This window comes from Pomacea canaliculata, linkage group LG9 (assembly GCF_003073045.1).
Source record: "Pomacea canaliculata isolate SZHN2017 linkage group LG9, ASM307304v1, whole genome shotgun sequence".
NCBI classification, from domain to species: domain Eukaryota; kingdom Metazoa; phylum Mollusca; class Gastropoda; order Architaenioglossa; family Ampullariidae; genus Pomacea; species Pomacea canaliculata.
This window is the reverse complement of record NC_037598.1, coordinates 9,823,913-9,845,508: the sequence shown is the minus strand read 5'-3', so window position 1 is coordinate 9,845,508 and position 21,596 is coordinate 9,823,913. Positions and strand designations below refer to the sequence as shown.

General features: G+C 40.0%; 2 protein-coding genes across 2 annotated transcripts in view; one reads left to right on the top strand and one right to left on the bottom strand.

Moving 5' to 3' along the window:
* LOC112571709 (forkhead box protein P1-like) overlaps positions 1-3,610 on the bottom strand; it is a 58,963-nt gene extending 55,353 nt beyond the window's left edge. Inside the window, exon 1 of the mRNA XM_025250930.1 lies at positions 3,525-3,610. The gene's annotated coding sequence lies outside the window, so the exon portion shown is untranslated. The remainder of the gene's footprint in view (positions 1-3,524) is intronic.
* A 642-nt stretch (positions 3,611-4,252) lies between these two features.
* LOC112572569 (S-adenosylmethionine sensor upstream of mTORC1-like) lies at positions 4,253-19,203 on the top strand. The gene is made up of 5 exons (XM_025252309.1): positions 4,253-4,437; positions 8,238-8,787; positions 15,790-15,904; positions 17,122-17,378; positions 18,636-19,203. The coding sequence occupies exons 1-5, from the start codon at positions 4,347-4,349 to the stop codon at positions 18,976-18,978; spliced, it is 1,356 nt and encodes a 451-aa protein (XP_025108094.1). The 5' UTR covers positions 4,253-4,346; the 3' UTR covers positions 18,979-19,203.
* Positions 19,204-21,596: the final 2,393 nt, after the last annotated feature.

Here is a 21,596-nt window from a genome sequence, read left to right as displayed (position 1 = left end):
ATCTGACAGACAACAAATCAAGTCAATCCACTTTAGACATCCCCTTTTGACAGGTACCGTCACTGATGTTTGTCAGACTCCTTGCACTCTTTTTGAGGCAGCAGACCTCCACCAGCCACCGGCAATGTCAAAATGCACTAACTCATGAGAACACTTATCACTACTACATGTGATACAGAAAACACAGCAAATTATCATGGGTTTTGTACTGACAAATAAGGTTACTGGACCATTCAAAGGCATCTGATATATGGGTTTTGATGCCTTGTTATATATTAATGAAGCTCATTTCAATTTTATAAAAAAAAAATTCTGATTCACATAATGGTGGTTGCTATACTTCACGCTACACAATAATTTGTAATACAGAATGTGCTTATATATATATTTGTGTGTACACCAGTGACAGTATGAATCAAAACTCCTATCTCTTTTTTTGGACTTTAATATATTTGTCAGCATGTATCATGAGACAATTAAGAGAGAACAACCTAAGAAGATAATTGCATGTACAATTAAATTACTTCTTTGTATTATAAGCACTCTGCTGAATTCTCAACATGAAAAAGCAATTATTCAGAATGATGAAAGGTACATGTTTGGCTCTGCATACTACGTAGCTATATTATTCCTGAAGGAAAAAAAAGAATACAACTGCCTTTGCCATTAGATGAGCAGTAATGCACAAGGAGTTATATGGATCTACCTCACATTAGTACAGATAACAGTAGACCACAAATTCCATAAGCACCTCCAAGTTATGCCCGAATAAAGACATACTTGTTAGAAAGAAAAATGCATACATTTAGCACTGTAATTTATTATCATGAATAATGTATGACACATATGTTACTTTGAGAAAGCGAGTATGTGTATCATGTGTCTGTCTAGTGCCTTTGGCTCAACACTTTGGTGTACTCTAGGTTAACTCAAAAAAAAAAAAAAAAACATAACAATGGCAATAAACTTTTTGTACTTGGCATGTTCACATTTTTATCTCACTATCAGAATGGGCATACCTGTTCCTCTCCTGGGTTGGTCACTACTGTTACCATGTTTAGCCATGCACAAGGCAGTTTATTTACCCAAGTACCAGGCCTTTTATGCAGCTTAGGCTTTAGTAACACCAAACAGTATGAGCTACCCAAGCCAACCCCTGTCAACTGGCACAAACTTAGCACAACTGCTTAATAAATTGCACTGAGCTCTCTCCTTTCCCCAAATTGAGCCTTGTTGGGTTGTACTGGACAACAGTGTTTACTGTACCACCCCTCTTTTCTCTCTGTTTACACAATCCAAGATAGTGAACAAGTTCAACGCAGAACTTGGTTGAATAGTTGTACTCAGTCATTTCATTTAAATTATTCACAGCACCGTAAACATACTATTCCACACCACTGTGGGATGGAGAGAAGAAGTGCAAAAATCCAAAACTAACTGACAATTTTCTCTCCCCTGCCTTCCAGTTCCACACCTCACCTGTCTATCTCTTCTCTCTCTCTATCATATTCATGTACAAAAAGTAAGGAAACTATACAAATACATTGCTTCTCTACTATCTTTTAACATATTATTGAATTACATATTGAACTGAGCGAAAAATGAAAATACATTTTTCTGAAAGCTAGGTGCAACATCTGCTGGAATGTAATACAATAGATGTACCTGACAATACTAAATTATCACTACCATTAGCATCCAGTTAATATCATAAAAAAATCTGGTGACACACATGAACAGCAGTCTTCTATTACGAAAAAAGAGGGAAAAAAATCATTTTGTACTATGTGTGTGGGAGACCTTTCAGACAGTGCTGTCCTCTAGAACATGCTTAGAATCAATATCAATTCCCATACTTCAAATACAGATATCTAGTATTGTTTCAATGTGTGAATAATCATGAAAATTCTCTTGATTTCCAGATAATTGCATGCAGAATAACTGATAATCTGGTGATTTGACTTGAAAAGAAGCATCTTTAACTTTATCTATCTCAATGATGGAGAGGGGAAAACAAATTAGAACTGGTTGCTTTGAAGTGTAAAAAAGCTTGCGCAACTCAGACTTTCAGTCTTCAAAATAAAATAAATATAAAGGCTTGATCACCATTCAACAATGCTAATCTGTCACAGAAGCAGGACAACACTGTAGCAAATGTGATACACTAGTTTACTTTTAATGCACTAAATGAGGCTAAAATATATTAAAGATGGATTTAACACTATAAAAATATCTGTGCCCAATGTTATGAAAACTTTGTTTTTAAAAGTTTACCACAATGTTTCAATGATAGACAATATGAAGGCGCGATTTCCAGTCTATTTCCTTTGTGTTTATTTCTTCATTTTTAAATCAATCCTTAAATTTTTCTATACATAAAATTATGCTTCTAAATAACAACTAATCATTATTAGATTGGCATATATGAAAAGTTCTGAGGTCATGAACGGATTAAAAAACTGACCGTTGAAGTTGTAAAAGTTAGAAATTTACCACAACTAGTGTCTAAACAAGAGTTAAGCACACCTTGACATTTTCCTTAGGAGATAGGCAAAGCGCGGAAGGACTTGAAGCCTTAATGAGAATGTTAAATTAGTAAAGCGTCACACATTTCAGAAATATTAGGAATATTATCTGGATCAAATGTGTGTCAGCGGCAGCGCGCAACCATGAAAAAAAAAAAATGTCCCGTCGCAAGGCACTGTCGCAAAATTTATCTCGCTCGCTCTTAAAACTTAAATGCAGGCAATACAAGGTTACTTTTTCATATTTACAGTCTGATTGCCACTATCTTCATCTCTTTCCTGCGTCTGTTACATTCTTTAAGCGTGCTTAAAAAATTACGGAAGTTTTTGAGGCTTTACTTTTTTTTGGTGGGGGACATCAATGTCGTCTGTCACGGTACAACATGAGGATACACCTAGCCATAGCCTAACAGCCGAAGTTATTGCACGACGAAAGGATCCTTCCTTAAAGCGGATGGCATACACGTACGGAGGTAGATTTCGATCTACAGCATAGATGTGTTTTCAGTTGGCATCAAAGACACCGAAAATGTGTGTTTAAAAACTTAACACCGATCATATCCTAAAAAATCGCGCTGGGTCAGCAACCTCGTACTTCGACTCCAGTGTCTCAAACAGATTGTTTATGAATGACCCTGCCAATGGCTGCCGAACAAAATCAACAACCGCCAAACCCCAATTTCTTTGTCCTACTTTCGTGAGAGGACTTCCTCTATCATTTCATTCAAAGGCACTTCAAGACCGGTTGTGGCCATTCACTTCTGCATTGCATTTCCTATGACATTTCCGCGCTTTTATGTTCTACACAGCAAAATGGGTTCAAGGAGGACTCATTTGCTATGCAAATTATTTATCGATGGCAAGAAATATCGGCCGCCGTACTCGGCGTGTTTATGATAGCACTTACACAGGGTCAGCCTGCTTAAGAATAACTACTTCCGTCGTGAAATACTCTAAAAATATAAAACGATTGGTAACTATCTACACTCTGACCCTTACCTTGAACAAAAGTTGCCACTTTTGCAAAGCCACGCTTAACAGTGAATTTCAGCCTTCGAAGACAACACACAAGAGACTCATCACTGCTGTAAATAAAAATATATCACTGCGCGAGGAACAAATACGAAGTAGAAGACCGTTTCGCCCTTTAAAAACAAGTATATTTAAGGGAAAAGTAAATTAGGTGCTAAATTTCTCAATATGAAACCGCTGTCTTATGGTTTGCTAAATTCAAACTTCGCAACGTGTCTAGATTTCTTTTTTATCGCGTAGGTACACATTGTTTTTCTAATCAGTAAAGCGGCAGTCCATGGTGACGTCACACGCACCCGCTGTGTAAACAGAAAATAACAAACAAAGGCTCGCATAGTGACTAGGCCGTGCTTGCGAGATCGGCAGCACGCAGGCATGCTCAGATCTGACTGGAAAATATTTCGCTAGGCACCCAAAGAGGATTCCTGTTAGCATTGCTGTTTTGGAGTTAAAATTAATATCTTAATGCACAACAGTAGAACGAAATGTTCTTTTTACTAATTTTACAAAACTGAAGTTTGATGACATAAGATTTCTTATTTGGACGTTTATGAACTATAATTAATTAGAATTTGTCCATTGTATATCTTTGCCGTGTTTTAGTTCTCTTTTTTTTCGAAGCAGGTGTACGTATGCGATAAACTCATACTAGTAGCAGACGACAGGTTTTGGGTCAGCACTTAGGTACTTCTTTTTCCGCCATGCGCAATAACTCTTTCCTGTTTCTCAGCTTGTTGCGAAGTTGCTGGCTGTGTATATATAGTAGGCTCTAGATTGTGCAAAAGTCTCATGGACGAAAAGCAAGGAAAGAAAGAACACATAAGGCTAGCATCAGTTGTAAAAAGTGTCCATGCTGATCTTCGGAAAAAACTTCGATCACGTGAGTTACAAGACGAGAACATAAAATTCCTTACACCTAAAACTGTGCCTAACTCACTTCTGCGAAATTTGGTAGTGTCGAAGCGTCTGATTATTATTATTAGTTGCTTTTTAGTGAAAATAAACTAATATGAGTGACATTTACTAATTAAACTGGAAGATTTCTTTCTGTTTGGAACTGATATGCTCAGGGTTTACCATAAAAAGAAGACCTTCATGTGTCTAAATCAGAAATTATGAGTCTAGTCTTATTCTTCTTTTCGTAGTATCGTTATCACAGTGGACTGATAAAATACCTTCGCTTCAAAGATATTTACTTACACATATTTATTCATAGATCCAAGATATAATGGAAGTGTGTGGGTTAGGGACACCATCACTACCAGTAAAGGGCAGTTTATATGAGTTTCCATTAGGCTGAAATACTCCCACTTTTCCGACCAATCGCACGTTGTATATACTTCTTACCCATAATGATCCAAGTATTTGAAATAAAATAAAGTTTCAAAAACTGATTACAAAATTTTGAGGTTTTCAAGTAATAAATGATGAAGTTTACCATTAGCCAGATCATTTTAGACTCAAGAATAAAAACTATTTAGCAGAAAAGTGTTATAGTGTTATGGAAATCACTTGGCATCATGTCAAGTGCTTAGTCAATACCCTAACCCTAACAACTAATAAAACCAGTTTCATTCATATTTATAGTGTTTCCCAGAAACTTCTGCCAGGCTTCAAAGCCTACCTTTATATTAGTTAAATGGGCATTCTACTGCTGGCCCTGGTAAGTCAGACTTGTGCCCAGATTTCTGCTGTATTTTCTAAAATAAAACTGGGCAGAAAGCCTAAGTTGTAGGGGCATGTTGGCTTATGCATCATCCATGACCATCCACCAACATAATAACACTAGACTCATGCTCTCTGAATATATTGTGTTTCATAAAAAATGACAATAATGGTCATATTCCATTAAAAAAGATAATAAAGGTTTGAGTAACATTTCTCACAGTGAAAATGTTAATAGTTAAATAACATGATACTCTCATGATTCATAATCAACAAATGACCAGAGATGAAGTTGTCTTTTACCTTTATTGATTTGCATGCATGTAGCACACAAAATGTTGGAGATTCTGTTCAAAATGTAATATACATGCGTACTTCATACACAGATATGCATACAACCCCACTCCATACTGTACCTGATTAGATTTTCCAAAAATGACTTGGTGCCATTTGTTAAAATGGGGGAACAGTAGATGGATTAGCAGAATACCATTTTTCAAAATTCCATGTGTTATATTGGGATTCAGCTGTAAATACATAGTACACTCACCCCTTTTGTTTTCTGGCCCCACTGTTTTGGAATTTTTTCCTCCCTCTTGTTGGTCTGTGCCTACTTTTGAAGCTTTCAAATCTGGTCTCAAACCCATTCTCTTTAAGAATTGTCTTTTATTATCAGGAGTAATGTCCTGCATACCCCTCAGTTTGTCCAGTCATGTTATATGTTTCCTGGCGCTTATGTTTCTGTATGGCTGACTGTTGGCTTGTTTGTTGTCTTTTATGTGCAGCGCATTGAGTTCATGGGGAAATGTGCTTTACAATTATTATTATTATTTATCAAACAAGATGATGTATGGAGAGATCACATAATGGTTGATCACATGATCTTTGCTGTTGTAAAATGTGTTAAATAATGGGTAAGACAAACACAGTAACCTCGTAGCAGACTGTGCTTTCAGATATTTGCTTATATAACCCAAGAGGATTGGGGCAGAACAAGTTGGGTCCCTAATCAAGGACTCTGTGATAAAATCTTTTCATGGCAGAGATTAAACAAAGACTTGCATGTGTACATACACTAATTGTACACTAATCTTAAAAGAAGAGATAGATACAAATGGTAACTAACTTTTATATAAAGCTAAATAATAAGCAGAGAAGTATCTTTTCTACATTTTGAAATAAGGACTGTGTACTCAGATTCCAATTTATTTTATCCTTAAACTCAGCAACCCTTGTTCCTTGAACATGATACTGTGAGCAGCTGTGAGTAGCTGTGAGTGTGAAAGTGAACTTTACTGCTTATTATAGTGTGACACATATAATGATATTAGAACAAAATGCAAAGATCTTAACTTTGTCCAAGTGTCTATTCATCTGTATTCAGAGGATAAAAGACAGATTGTCAGTTTATATAGCTGTGATTTAACAAAAAAACTTGTAAAGTGTGAAAATTCATTGCTTTATTTGTGTTGTGTACATGCTATTTTAAAGTGAATGTGTTAAGACATGGTTTATATAGTATTTACTCTTAACTTAATGTCTCTTTCACATTCACACATATCGCATGAAATCAGTACTCTTGGGTGAAAAGTCAAAAAGAATTTAACAATAGCTGTTCAAATGTTAAGTGGCATGAATGGTTGCATGGAAAAATTACTCAGTGTGCAGAGTTCAAATCAGTCAACATTAACACAAAGATTTTTGAACATGAAAAATTGAATTTAATGATATGACTTTACACACACATTCTCTCATGCATTGTTTTTACCATAGTACTGCATAAAAAATGTTATTAACCAGAAGCTTCTGTAGATAAAATTATCAAAATTTAAGGTTTACTTTGCTCAACAACAAAAAAGACTAAGACCATCTTTCTTATCTCTACCATAATATTATGCAGTAGACAATTTTCAGGGGATTTTTAATATATAATAGCTAAACAGACTTATCAGGAGAAATGCTTGGTGTGTGTTAAAGTGTACAACTGAACATTAGCAAAAAGGAAACATTTTTCTCTGAGTTCACATATGCTAAATAAAATGATTAAAAAATTAATAGGTATCCTAATCATATTCCTTGCAGGTTAGAGTATAGTTGCAGCATGTTATCTCATCAACCCTGCCTCTCAGGTACCCTACATATATCACCACCACCATCATCTCTTACTTATCATTTGTGTTTGATGTATGGTGGCTAAATGAAAGTTGGGACTGTATACCAGTTTACCTATTTAAAATAATTTATGATCTCAGAATATATAATCACTGTGTCAGTCCTCAAAAACAATAGATTTAGTAGCATTTATTGCTTGAAAACTCCTCTCACTTTGTTACTTATGTGCAGATTTATATGGCGTAGGGTTAGATATCACAGTTAAGTAGCTTGTCTTTTTTGTTTTAAAAGTCTTATGACTTTCCAAATGTAACATTTTTTTTTTATTCAGATCAGTTTGTTTCTAAATCATTGCAAAGTAATCCTTGAACTTGTTGATGTAAACATTTTGGATATCATCAGCATTCATTTATCAGGCACATTTTAATTTGCTTATGACACTTAGTAGTCATTCAACAAATTAGTCAATGAAACAATCTATTTTATTCCGCATGCACATACCTCTGATTTCTTTGCATAGTGCATTGAAATAAAGTGGATGGGAAATCATGCTAATTTAATAGATTCCTATATAACAGATGCGCAGATAAATTTCGCAGACTTTGTCAAAAGTAGCTGACCGAGCAGTTTTACATCGCAAAAAAAAAACAAACCACCAATGGTATTAATATAACGTATGCACCTTGTACAGCAGTTTTTGCATTATTTTCTGTTTACAATAGAGCAGCAAATTTCTCTGTTATGAATAGTTTCCATGTTTCTCATATCTTATATTAGGGCATTATTTTCCATTTTTCTTTCATTTCCTGCATACCTGGTGTATTTCTTCCAAATGCAAATCCAAAGATGTAGGCTTTAGGGTGTGTATTTTGAAGGTGAATGTTTTGTTCTCTTTGTTTTCAGATAATGGCGATTATGAGACTGTCTGGCATCAACACTGTCAAGATCAAACGCTCCTGTCTACTTACGCCGAGTGTATGCAGAAGCTTGCTCAAGAACACTGGACCAAAAGGTCACAGAATCGTATCGACTGGTGTCGACTTGTTATCAACGAATACTTCCTCGATGGAGGATTAAAAAAAGTATTGCAGAAAGAGCTTAAGAAACAAACATTTGAGGAAAACAGAAAGCAGAGTTCTTCCATGACTGCTGATTATACCGAGAATGGTTTCACTGCTGGAGGCACTAAAACTGAAATAGCCCAGGCTAGTCCAGGATGCAGACTAGACAACTGTTCACCATGTGATATTGATAGTTATAAAGGTAACTTAGATAACACTTCCATTACCCACATGTGCTTTCAGGAGACTCTTTATTCCTCTGCCAAGAACAGTTCTGGTCCAGAGACACAGACATGCTGCAGTGTCAGTCATGAAAAGGATGATAAAGACTGCAATTATGGCTTGATGTTGGAGAGAAGTAACCCAAGCTCCCCCGACATATACACAGAAGTGTGAGCTTCCTTTTGAGTTCAGTCTCTCTGTACGTGTGTGCGTGTGTGTGTTATTGTTTTTCTTTTAGTTCTGTGCGTTAGGGCTTTTCATTGTTTTCCATGCATTGCTGCAGTCTTTCTGTCTCTCCATAGGGAAGAAATCACATTATTGCACAAGAAAATATAAACAAGATCTTGTTAAAACTTAACTTCTCTTACAGCATGGTCAAACTAAATGTTTTGTATCAACAATCATTCTATAAGCCTTTTTGAGTTTTCCTTAAAAGACTAGTATGGGTTGCACAATTTTTGTCAAATGATTCAGTGCAATATACCATTTTCCAAATCTGAGTACCCCTGCCTCTCCTGCCCCTACCCCGTTCTTGAGATATATGCCTACAACCCAGAAAGTCAACAACACAGACACCTGGATCACCCATGAGTACCCTGTGAAGGCGTCAGCCAATGGGAGAGCTGGAAGCGTGTGTTAATGAAACATGTCGTGATGTCACGAGTTTGACCTCTTTCTATGCTTGTTGATGTTTGTAAACCTGTATCTCAAGAACAGAACAGGTATATTTATCCAGAACAAATAGTATCTTGTACTGAGCGTTAGCCAGTCATTAGAAAAAAGATTTTGCATTCCACTAGTGCTTAAAATCTTCTGTCATTTCAGAGGACCAAACTAGGGCAAGCTGTTTTAAGTCCATTCATTTGTTTTGAAGGACCACAAATATGCGTCTTAAGACAAAGAACAAGGCTGATTTTTTTTTTTTTTTTCAATACCATGCCTCCGTTATTTTTTCCTTTATGCTTCACTTTCATAATTCTTCAGGCCGTATTTCAGGCTAAAACTTTATCACAGATCTGTTACAAAAGCAGATACTTCCAACCAGTGTGCCACATCTTTTAAAGTTAACGGTTCCTGCGTAGTAAGCAGGTAAGCGAACAAAGTTGAACTGGGTCCAAAGCCAGCAGGAGGAGGGAGAGACGGTAGCGGGGCCTGCTGGTCTTCTGCCGCTTAGGAATTTTGCTAAAAGCGCATGTGTTGAAACATTGCTGGAAACCGTTATTTGTACCTGTTCTTCGAGCAGTACCGCTTGATGCAACTTATTTCATATTCGTGGTGGAAGATCAGTAAGTTTCGACCTAGTCACACCTGCAATGCACGAAGGAACGGTACAAATACCGCATGTTGCAAGCGCAGGAGAAAACTCTCCCACAACTCTTCTTTCTTCGCCTACATCCCGCCAATCCTCCTTTCCTACAGTGGTGATGAATTGTAACGCCGTATTACCAAACTTCTGAACCCGATGGAGATAGCCAAAATTTTAGAAATCTTTGTGTTTATGACTGCAAGTTCAATTTATTTTATTCGAAGTGTGTCCGGCCATTATCAAACAAGCCTTTCAGCTTGTGCGATGACAGTGGTTAAATTTCAAACCCTTTTCCGACCCGACAATTCCCTTCCAACCAAACAAACATCACCGCCACGCCGTGCATCTGTTGTTTCTAAGTAGGGTTGATCCGTGTTGATGGCCAGGGTAGCCATAAAACTGAAATCAGTATTTATTTAGTTTAAATTGGTTGTGATTATTGATACAAACGCCCTGCTTGCGCGCTATGGCGTTTCGATGTGTACCTTATTTATTATTATTTGTTTTTGCTGTTGTCGGTTAAAAATACCACTGTTGCTGACCAGACATAAAGATGTTGCTATTAGCATTATGCTTCCAGTTTTAGTCGTACCTTGCATTTCTTTCTTTCTGATGAAATATCTTTTGATATTTCAAAGAATTCGTTTCTTTAGAAGTGATGGGAACTGTCTCAACACGAGGCTGAGCCAGATGCTAAATTACAAGATGTTTACTATGTTGTATTCAGTATCAGCAGGCAATATCGATCGTGCCGTTAAAACGTGGTGTATCCTTCATGTCGTCAGCAGACGAGTATGGGTGAGGTAGGAGGGAATAAGTGCCTGTTGGGCTTGTTTATCAGCATTGTTTGTCCAGCTAGCCAGGAACGGCTTTTAATCCCAGAGCCGTGTTATTGCCGCACAAACACTGCGCCCAGCCGCTGTTTTGCTTTCATGTTTTTCGGCGTGTTTTAATGATTTACTCATGGGGTGGGATGGAGCGCTGAGTAAAACAGCTAATGGAGATCAAATACGTGTCGTTCTTTTGAGGAGGGAAGAATGGACAGAGCCCGCCGCTTGCTGACACGTGTACTCAGATGAAACGTGAGCTCCGAGCGAGGCACTGCCGGCACAATAAGTATCATCTTGTGTATGCATCCCTCACTCCCAAACTCTCCCCGTCCAAACAACACCCACTCTTTCTCCTTTTTTTTTTTTTTTTTCTTCTTTTAAACAACATTATTGCCTGGACAGACTTTTCCATATGTTAGCCTAGCTTGTAATTTGTGACTGGGACTTAATCGCTCCAGGTAGAAGTCCGTAACTTCTGTCTTAGGTTTTTAAGACAAGAAATCTTTACTTTTCTCCCCGTGCGGTCGGAGTTACCTCGCGTGATCGGATAGTTTTAGTGTGGTAGCTTAGTAAACCTGCCTTGCTGTTCAAGTTTCGTCGTTTCGCACACGAGATGTTGTAATTTGATGCTTAAGATCATCATCCACAAAGGCGAGAGGGTGGAGGGGAAGACGAAACTGACTTGACATGAGACCGCATTTTTGTCTCGGTTTTTCTGTCTTCCGTGCGTGCTGCCAAGTGCTAAACCTTTGATTGATTTGTCAGTTTCGCTTTGGCAAGGTTTTGTATCCGTATTTCACCTACTGCCACTAGATTTTTTTTCTCGATAATGCTTCATTATTGTGTTATTCAGTGTGTGTCGTTTTATTAACTGCATGCGCCAATTGTGTGGTAGATGACACAATGGTTAAGCTCTTGCCATCAATACAGTGAAGATCTGGTGTATTGGGTTCAGCTCCCATGCCTGGTACGCTATTCTTTTTCTGCACCTGTTTGACATGGCCTTGCTGGCTTGTCGGAAAACACCAGTTGTCTTCATTTCTATGATTCTATGTACCTATCACTCCTGTGACAAAGAAAGAAAGATTTTAGTGGGTGGGATGACAGTGCTCCCTTTCTAAATATTTGTAGTGGTGCAGGTGATATACATATGATTTTGTGATATGAACAGATATACTTAGGTAAGTTTTGTTCTGGTTTTGCTGCCGTCTCTGGTCAGGTTGCAGAGCTACGAAGGTGCCTCAATATTGCTGTCATTTCGGCTAAAGGTGAATGTACTGTAAAGATTAAGCTCGCAAACGCTGTCAGTCCAGCCAGTAACATAAAAGTCAGTATCCCTTGTCATTCGATATGGACAATAACACTGTTTTGTTTCCTTCTTTGTTTTATTGTTTTCTTTGTGCAGGGGTATTTAAGCTTTTATTTTGCTGTCGGATTTTCTTTCCCTCCCGTGTCTTGGTGTTCTTATTTGTGGTTGACAGGATTGCAGGTATCCATTATCTGTGTGCTGCTTTGTGCTGTTGTCGGATTAAACTACGCAAGGGCAAAAGGATTTTGTTACCGTTACCTTTTGTTTGGCTTGTCATTGTCCCACAGCCTGCTCAAGATCGTTGGAGTTGTACATAAAATTTTACAACATCCTTGTAATTGCTGTTTAATTGTTGGTTTTGGATTTCTTCTGTGGACTTGAACGATTTAGATACCGAGAGGGCGACTTAAAGGTCTCTGGTGTGAGATTTAAAGAGCGTGCTTCGATGTAAAAGGTTTACCATACTTCATTTTGTTTATCAAACAAGAATTGAGCTCAGTACAAAGTGCCGTTCACATAAATCTCAGTGACGAAAGCAACTTTTATTTTTCAGCTAACAAGCCACCATGTGCAGACAGGTGCAAACTGTGCCGTCACAAAAGCACGTTGGTACGTTTATATACCTGAAGACACCTCACAGCTCAGGGCTTGTATATGAATTGTGTCCGTGGACATTTATGACTGTACAGGTGTCATTTGCGTATCGTACTGCTTGTCACACGTGACCAGCTATAACAACCTTGCAAGTTTTTCCACGTTTCCTACTTAAGATAATCCGTCAAATAATAATTAAAAAATACGTTAACTACTTCTCTAACACTGCCTCTATTCATTCTGCCTCCCACGCCATTTGTCAAGTATCTAATCTTGAAGACGAAATTCGGACATCGCCGGTGACTTCCGTGCACGCGCGACACTAGTAAGCTATCGTCATGTCAGAAAATGTCACGTGACGCAATGGCTACCGTCGGCGTTCTCGTCACGCGCTGATGCTTATAGCTCCGCGAAGCCGTCTAAAAATAATTTTAAGTCGTCGGCTGGAAACTTCATCCTGATGGTCTGTGGCAAATGTGTACAGCACTTTCACGTTATAAATCCAGCGTGCTTTTTTTAAAGAAAAAATGTTTTAAAGTGTGATATGAGTCATCTTAGAGACAGTATATGGAAACAAAATATTACCTTATTACTTGCCCCTGGACATGGCGCTGTGGCTCGATTTCGCCCAGTCGGATACCACCCAGTGGCCATTAGCAAGTCTCTTTTGATGGGATATCGCTAAACTACATGACTGGCTATAGTGTTGGCACAAGCCAAGACGGGATCTTTGTTTTGTTAGTTTGTTTTTGGAGTAGGAACAGGGCGATGGCGAGGTGGGAGGCACGGATTAAGGAAACGATATCGTGCTGATATCATTTCGTTGTTTATCTAAAGGCTTTGTCTTGCATGATATTATTTTATCGCCGTCCAAATGACATTTTTTCTCGCCGTCCAAATGGCAAGTTTTTGCCTTATCTCAAAATATAGCGGTAGCAATCAAAGGCGGTCACTTTCATTGTCGTTGTCGTAGTCGTAGTAGTAGCGGCAGCAGCATTAGCTGAAGTTGCCTGAAACAGGAGGAAACAAACTATCTGGTCCTTTAAGCAAACCGCACCTGCCAACTTTTGTTAGTCTGACAATGGTAAGTTTTCCAAAGGTATTTGGGTTTTCCTCTCTTTCTCTTTCATGTCACATGAATATCCTGCCTCCGTTTCCATCTTTCAGAAAGGGCGGTCTGGTTATAGTGAGGATTGGCTGTCCTGGGTTCACATCTCGTCTCGGGCACACTGTTCAAGCTGTGCATGTGGCACCTTTTTATAGGGCCAACTGTTTAGCTCGGCGTGAAACAGTTAATTAATCCCCATTTCCATCTGTCACTCAGTAAAGATTACGGATTTTTAACTTTAAAAAAAAAATTTTTAAGTAGATTTTAATACGTTGGGTTTTTATTGCAACGTTTTGGTACGCTAAAATAGCATATCTAGAAACTTCTTTTTTTATTATTTATGCTATTTTTATTAATTTCTATCCATACAATATTTATATTAAGTCGTGTGGATGCGTCCAGACTACTGTGCTTGTTGGTAACGCTGAGAGCCACGGCGACACGCAGCAGGAGACGTGTGCGCCGTAAAGGGAGTTGAAATATAGGCCTCGGGCAGAAGATTTTTTTTTTCATAAGGGACTGTAAAATTCACAATTTGGCGAAGGGAAAAAAAAAACAGTGAAAGTGGTAAAAATGTAGTGAGAGAAAAACGCCTTACACATAGTCTTTATCTCTCTCTCTCTCACATGAGCGCGCACGTACACAAAGTCTCTTTGAAGTCATCATCAGATTGCAATCAACTGATTTGACCGTCGTCGTTGTTCTGTATCGAGAAATCTGTATTTTGGTGTATGTAGGTGTGTGTGTGTTTGTGAATTAGACTGTATTGTCGTTTTTTATGGGGTCCACGAGACTGTTGTATTTATGTACACAGATGAAAGAAATTCTTGTGTACAGAGAATCGTTGTTTTGAGCATGGCTTGGCCATTGAGTCTGATCAACTGTGTTAAACTCAGGTGTGTTTTTGCTTGTTTGGAAACCTATTTTTGTTTTCTGATGGGATATCGTTTTGTTTTGTCTTTGGTTGAGCTGGGGGAGAGGGAGAAAGAGGAGTATAGGAGGATAATTATGAGTAGTAAACAAACAAACCGTAAGAGGCAAAGGACATCGGTAAAAAGCTGAAGGATGCAGTGTCTTGGACCGTTTCCCCGGTGTGGCGAAAATAAGTATGGGTGACTTTGTAGCACACTTTCTGGCTACACCGTACGAGAATGAGTCATCATATATCCGCAACGCATTTGCATTTATGTTTCTGTTGGCAGCACTGTCGGCCCAGTACTGGAACATCACCAGAAGAGAGATTCTGTAGTAAACAGTGCTCGTTACAGTGAGCTGCTTATTGACAGGCTGAAACCTCCAATTTGAAGCGAACACCGAAAGGCATTATTTGGTTCATGTCAATGCCGCTTCGTGCTACTTCCCAAACTGTTGAAACCCTTCAGAAACTCAAGTTTGAGGTATTGGCTCACACACCATTTAGTCCCCTTTCAGACTATCAAGTTTGATTTACCTGGAACCGAGGATTGAAGGAATGGGGTAATGCGTAGCTCCCTGCTCAGCCCTCGTATCAAAAATCTGGCACTTCTCCTTCCAGCTGTTCCATCTGGGTCCATCGTTATGAAACAGAGGTGAGATTACCTCAAGGTTAGGTATGCATTGGAAATGGTGCGAGGTTCTATAATTAGAAATAGGTGCAAACCTGAGCTGTCGGCAGATGATCTTCTCCCTCTTGTTGTTGATTTTGAACAAAGTCAAGGCAAGTATGGGTACGGATGTACCTCTGCTTCATTGCTTATAGAATTTTATGGAATTTTCAGAATAGCAAGTGTAGCACCCTTCTGCTTTTCGAAGTGATTTTCGTCCCTTGCCGCTGACCATTCCTCACCCCACCACCCCCATCCCAATCCTTCCTTTCCGTTCTATCGTTCGCCCTTTGACTCACTTTCTCTTTAGGAACGAAGAAATCGTAATGTTACGATCTTTAGGAAGCATGATTTTTGTACAAAATTGCATGCTAAATAGAAAGGGAGAGGCACGTTGTTTCTCTTCCCATCTTGTGTATTTGATTTATTATTTATTTTGTAGACGCCTTCCATTCGAGGACAAGATCCGCCTGCTTGATGTGGGCAGTTGTTACAACCCTTTTCTACAGTTCAGCGAGTTTATGGCCATAGGAATCGACATCAGCCCGGCCCATGAGGTATGTGAGGCTACATTAGTCTACCTTCAGAGTGTTAGTGGTGTCAGCTATTTGGGTCACCCCAGCCCTTCCCTGTTACGCGTCATGATTTTTGTGTGTGTGTTTGTGTGACACTGCAGTCATCGAACGTGTCACGTGAGAAACGCTTAGTCTACTGGGAACCACTTAGTTGATAATGTAGCGCTCTGTTGAGACGAGGATGCCAGTAGGAATAATCCACTTTTTCCACCGGGTCAAACATTTCGTCAGCGACGTTTCTCACTTCGCTTAGTTTGGTTTTTTTTTTAAATTTTTATTATTTACATTTTAACATAGGGTAGTTAAGAATTATCGAGGTATGAAAGGTCCTACTGGAGTGAATTGATTTGAGTGAAGTTCAGCGTCAGATGCTTGGTGAATAAACCTCTCTTCCGTTCTGGAAATACATGGCCACAAACAGCACCACGCAGTGAAAGAGGTCAAACTCGTGACCTCTCGCTTTCCAAAGATTGGTCTTACTTACACATAGTCCTAGCACCCTCTTATTTGCTGTAGCCATACAACATAAACATATCCGGACATCTGTGGTGTTGACGCTTTTCTGCAGTAAAGGGGAGCGGGTGTTTGTAGCCGTGCGCCTCGAGAACTCAAAAGTGGGTGTTCACCCTCATTTGAGGAAACAGCATCTTACACTGAGCTTTGCACGTTCACTAGAATATAAACAACCAAAAAAAAATTGCACACTTCTAGACCTACATATTGTGAACTTCAAATTGTTAACTGATGCGTGTCGGAAGAGCAATGAAGACAAAACTTTTCTTGGTCGTTTTAAAATGGCTTTAAGCGAACATGATTTTTCAATCATTTCTTTTTGTTGTGGGACAGGGGAGATGTGATTAAAGATATGATCTGAAGGCTGCGATCATTGGAGCGTGAACTCTTTATCGGGCGATCTCGGGTTTGAATTTTAAATTTAGGGTCGATCTCCTCGAGCTGATTGTGTGGTAGCAGGTGTATTAGGGTCTGAACCGATTTCCTTTTTCTCGAACCTAGTGGAGGCGTCGCGAATACGCAGTGGGTGCGCCCATACTGCTTGTAGTACCTTCCATGTTGTTGAAAGTCTTCTTTCCCTCTTAAGTTTTCTTTTAATTTTTTTTAATCATTTAGTTCTCATTTGGTTCTCAACTTCAGCATTAATTTTTTTGTATTGTAATGAATGGTGTGATTGCTGTCGACAGTCCGTCCACTACTGCGACTTCCTGCACCTGGAGACGACCGACCCCCTGCAAGTGGCGCCGGACACGCTGAGCACCTACCTGGGCAGCCTCCGCAGCCCTATCCATCGCCTGCCTAGATGCTCTTTCCACACCGTGGTCTTTTCTCTGCTGCTTGAGTACCTCCCGTCGCCTTACCAACGCTGGCTGTGCTGCACCAAGGCCCACGAACTGCTGCAGCACAACGGCCTACTCGTCATCGTCACGCCAGACTCACATAGGTAGTTAAGAGGTAGTTTAATAGGTAGTTAACATAGGTAATTAACGCTTTTCTCGCAGTCTTTCTGTCTCCCCCTCTCTCTCTCTTACACACACAGACACACGCGCAGAAACATTTAAGAAAAAATTCAATGACATATTAAAAGATACCCACTAACCTACTGTTTCAGATATTTCTTATTTTTGAAGCCAGAAGGTATATATCTTCTGAGTGATTCGCACAAATTCTTGATGTATTGGCATCATATTTGCTCCTCTGAACCACTTATCTCAGGTCGCTTGTTCACACTGCTGCAAATAGATTCATCTCTCCTCGCCCACGCAGGCGATTTGGCAGTAGTTATAGCCATCATTTCCTCATGCATACAAGCAGCAGTCTCGCCTAAGTGCTAAGATTCAGGCTGCCTTCACCATGTTTGAAATCGCTCCTTCAAGAGACCTAAATGTAAGCAGATGGCAGTTTTAATAAATTATAACTTTAAGCGAGAACTTCGGTGGTTTCTAAGACTCGATTTGGAGTGCGTCCTGCAGTGTTGTAACAAAGAGGTCTATCCAAAAGGAATGGGAGAGGTGGGTGTGTTCATTTTATTTCCATTTTGTTTTTGAAGGAAAGGGCAAGTGAAGTAGAAAATTGGATTTAAATGATAGTGATGTTCTGAATCGTGTCCAAATTTTGTGCTACAAAACAATCATCGCGTTTCAAATGTGACTGGTTCTGTAGGTGGCGACTGACGCTATTCCATCCATTCGAGATTTTCCTTTCAGTTTTCTGAGTGCTATCTGGGGAACATCCCGTACAATTTCTTGTTAGTAGTATCTCACACTTGACGAATTAACGTTAGTTTTGTTTTCTTTCGCGAAAAAGTACGCAACATGGCGTCCTTCGAAAACGATTGTTCTCAAGCCACAACTTTTAGCGGAGACGATTCAGAATGTCATTATCTATTGTTATTAAAAGGATTAATCTTACCTTTCACTTCAATTTTTGGTCGGTGCTCGAATATTTTCGAAAATACCGGTTTTAGTCTACTCCACGAAATTACAAAACTCTGTGCCGAACGACGTGAGAGCGTGCATGTAAAAGACTGCCACTTGCTGTTATTATAATTAGTTGTTATTAGTCGTCATCTGTTTCTTGCGAGTCTTGCGCAGCACATCGTATAGTGAGAGTGTGTCTTCAGTGGACCACCCCAACTCCACTCTACCTCCGTCCGTGTAGCAGCAAAGCTTAGCTAACATCCGCATTTTTGTGTCCACAGCCAGCACCGCAACGCCCCGATGATGAGAAGCTGGAAGAAGGCCATCGAGTCCATGGGCTTCAGCAGGTGGCGCTATGTCAAGGACGAGCACTTGCACTGCTTGGCCTTCCGCAAGACACGACCCGCCGCGCCGCCCAGCCTGCTGGTGGGTGACGTCACGCCAGACTTGCTGTACATCCCGCAGGACCTGGCCGACGCTGCGGAGGAGAGGGCAGCGGAGCGGTCACGTGATCCGTTCCTGCAGGACGAGTGCGAGGCGCAGGAGTTCTTTCAGCGGACGTGGGCGAGTTGCCGGCGTTCGTTCCCGAGGACTGCGGCGAGCCACTCTTTTAATTTTCAGTGACAATAGCTAAATCCACGTTGTTATTTAATTATTTATTTTTAAAACGCACCGCATGGGCTCCAATGTAGCTACAGCGTTTTAAAAAAATCCTTTGTACATGTAATTATGTGCAACGTCATTGTATTTACAAAGTAAAACATTATAAAACCAATGCACCTACAAAGGAAAACATTGTAATGTACTGACAAAGAATAAAACAATAAAAAAAACCATTTATAGCATCAATGGCTTTGTGGAAAACCTGGCAGTGGTTTGTTGGTGCTGTACAATTCACGAGTGCTCTGGCAAGTGAGGAAAACGTCAATGAAAATAAGGGAGACAATGATGAAAGTATCCCCCACCGACTTACCCCCTCCACCCCTTCCTCCCATACCTTTGTGGATTGCCGATGTTTTGTGCAGTCATCCAATGGATTTCTAATGTCATTTTGCAGGAGGTTGCCAAGTTCTGTTTAATATCGAGCAGAACATGGTTTTCTTCGTCTTTATCTACTGCTTCTGCAGCTTTTGTGTGTGTGTTTCTTGTAAAGAGAAGAACCGTGACGCGATCAGGAAGTTTTCCCGTCAAACACAGGTAAATCATTGACGTTCTGCTGCCTTCCGACCTTTCGGCGCTGTGCAATGGCTTGCTAGTCGCGACTGAGGAGCTGGCAGGCCAAGATGCAGTCGAGTCGTGACAGCGCCTGGCCTCATTGATCGGAGCATGCTACAGCCTGCTCGTCTTCCAGTCGCTGTTTATGTACCCCACCACCAACTCCCATCATCCTCCATGTACTAACAGCCTCCTCCGTCTCTGTGCCAAGCTCTCGATTTTGCCTTTTTAAAAAATTTTATTTTGACACGTTTCAGGATACGATAAAAATTTCTTTCATTCTTTCTTTGGCTCGTTTATTCGTTCTTTAACTCTTCTGCTCCACCGATTTTTTTCTGATCATATCCGTAAACAATATTTTGATGAGAGGCTTGATATCGAAGCGACGTTTCCTGTTCTGATATGGACATTAGAAGTAGAGCATTTCCTTGTCCAGAAGAGATGAGTGTTTACATTATGTGCGTTGACTGAAGTAGACTGGCTGATTAATTTTTATATTATCTTTGTTCGTAGCATTCTGCGATTTTTGTCCTTTCCGATTTAAAGAAAAATCAACTTCTCTTTTGCTGAGAGGAAATAGAAAAGCTCGTCGTCAGAGGAATGTTATAGACAAAGTTGCCTTCCGGCTCTTTCAGTCGTGTTATTTTTTGTTTTCTTCGCTGGCATTCACCTGTTTATTGCGAATCCTAGTGCTGCGGCAGTCGCAGGGGGTGCGTAGAATGCATGAAGCCACGCAATGTGGGAAGGGAGGTGCGTCCGTGTCGAGCCCCGCCGTGCAACTCTCGCGCACAGATCGCGCCCTCCTAGTTCCTTTGGGTGATCATGCGCGTGGCGCCACGCTAAGCGCCAGGACATGCGCGCGCACATTAGTCGCGGTGGTTGCTGCTGCTGCTGCTGCTGGTGTTGATGCTGTTATGGATTTAACTCTTCTCTTGTCGTGCAACCACGCCTTGATTTTCGCTTGTGTTGTCGGCGCCAGGTTGACAGTTGTTTTTATTGCCTACATCGGTGTGTGGCAAGGTTACGGTTTATGTCTACATGACAGTAGGTAACTTCCAAACAACAGCCATAGATCTGACCACGGAAAGGGCATAGGTCTGACCTTGGCATTTAAAGTGATATCCATATTCTGTTTTTCGCTTTAAAAATGAAAAACAAATGCTTTCAAGTAAACTGTCTTCGCCATTCTTCCCGAATCTCTCTCTCGTGGTAGTGGCTCAGCATTTGTTGTTTGCACAGAATCTCTTTTCATCCGCCCCGCTCCACCCCCTCGGTCGCATTGTCTCTCGTTCTCTCCATCTCTCGGAAATGTCAGGTTCTTGTGAATCGATATTTGTTTCTAAGTTTTGAAAAATCTTTTAAAACATGGGATCGGATACCTCTTGTGGAAACAGGTTTCCTCAATAGTCAAACTGTTGCTCTAGCAGCTGCCTCCTCCGTAATGTGTATCTACAGTTATATAAGTTAAACCGAAACTAGATAGACAATGGCTGGCTCCGATTGAAGTTACAAGCCGCCATGTTGGTATTCGTAAGATAGCTTGGAGTGTCCTGCCGTTGTGTTTTCCTATTTCTCATAAACTGTCAAAGTTGCATTTTGTTTGTTTGTTTGTTTGTTTGTTTGTTTGTTTGTTTGTTTGTTTCAACTGTATTAGCTATTGTCAGGTGGTCAAGCTCCAGGCTGGCTCATATAGCATTACCATTACATAAACTTATTACTATTTGTTGGCCATGGCGGCTTCAGCAAGCTCTGTTGTAACTCACGTCAATAAGTTGTAGATCAGTAGGTGACCGGTAAAAGTAGTTTTATGTCACATGCTAATTTTGGTGTGTGTTTTTTTTAAGGGACGACACTTTGTGTGCAAGGCCAGTGAACTTGCTTGCGGCTACCAATAAAATAATAACAATTGCTATTTTGGCTTGAACCAGTGAGCGGTTAGAATAAAACTTTGTGTGAATTTGCTAACTAGGATGTTCTCTCCCTTTCCCACCGACAAAATAGTTATTGCAGGTGTGACTTTGTTTCTG

Coding starts and splice junctions, on each gene's coding strand:
- LOC112572569 (XM_025252309.1), top strand. CDS start 4,347: ATGGACGAAAAGCAAGGAAAGAAAGAACACATAAGGCTAGCATCAGTT. Junction 4,438..8,237: donor TCGGAAAAAACTTCGATCAC/GTGAGTTACAAG, acceptor CTTTGTTTTCAG/ATAATGGCGATTATGAGACT. Junction 8,788..15,789: donor CCCGACATATACACAGAAGT/GTGAGCTTCCTT, acceptor TTTATTTTGTAG/ACGCCTTCCATTCGAGGACA.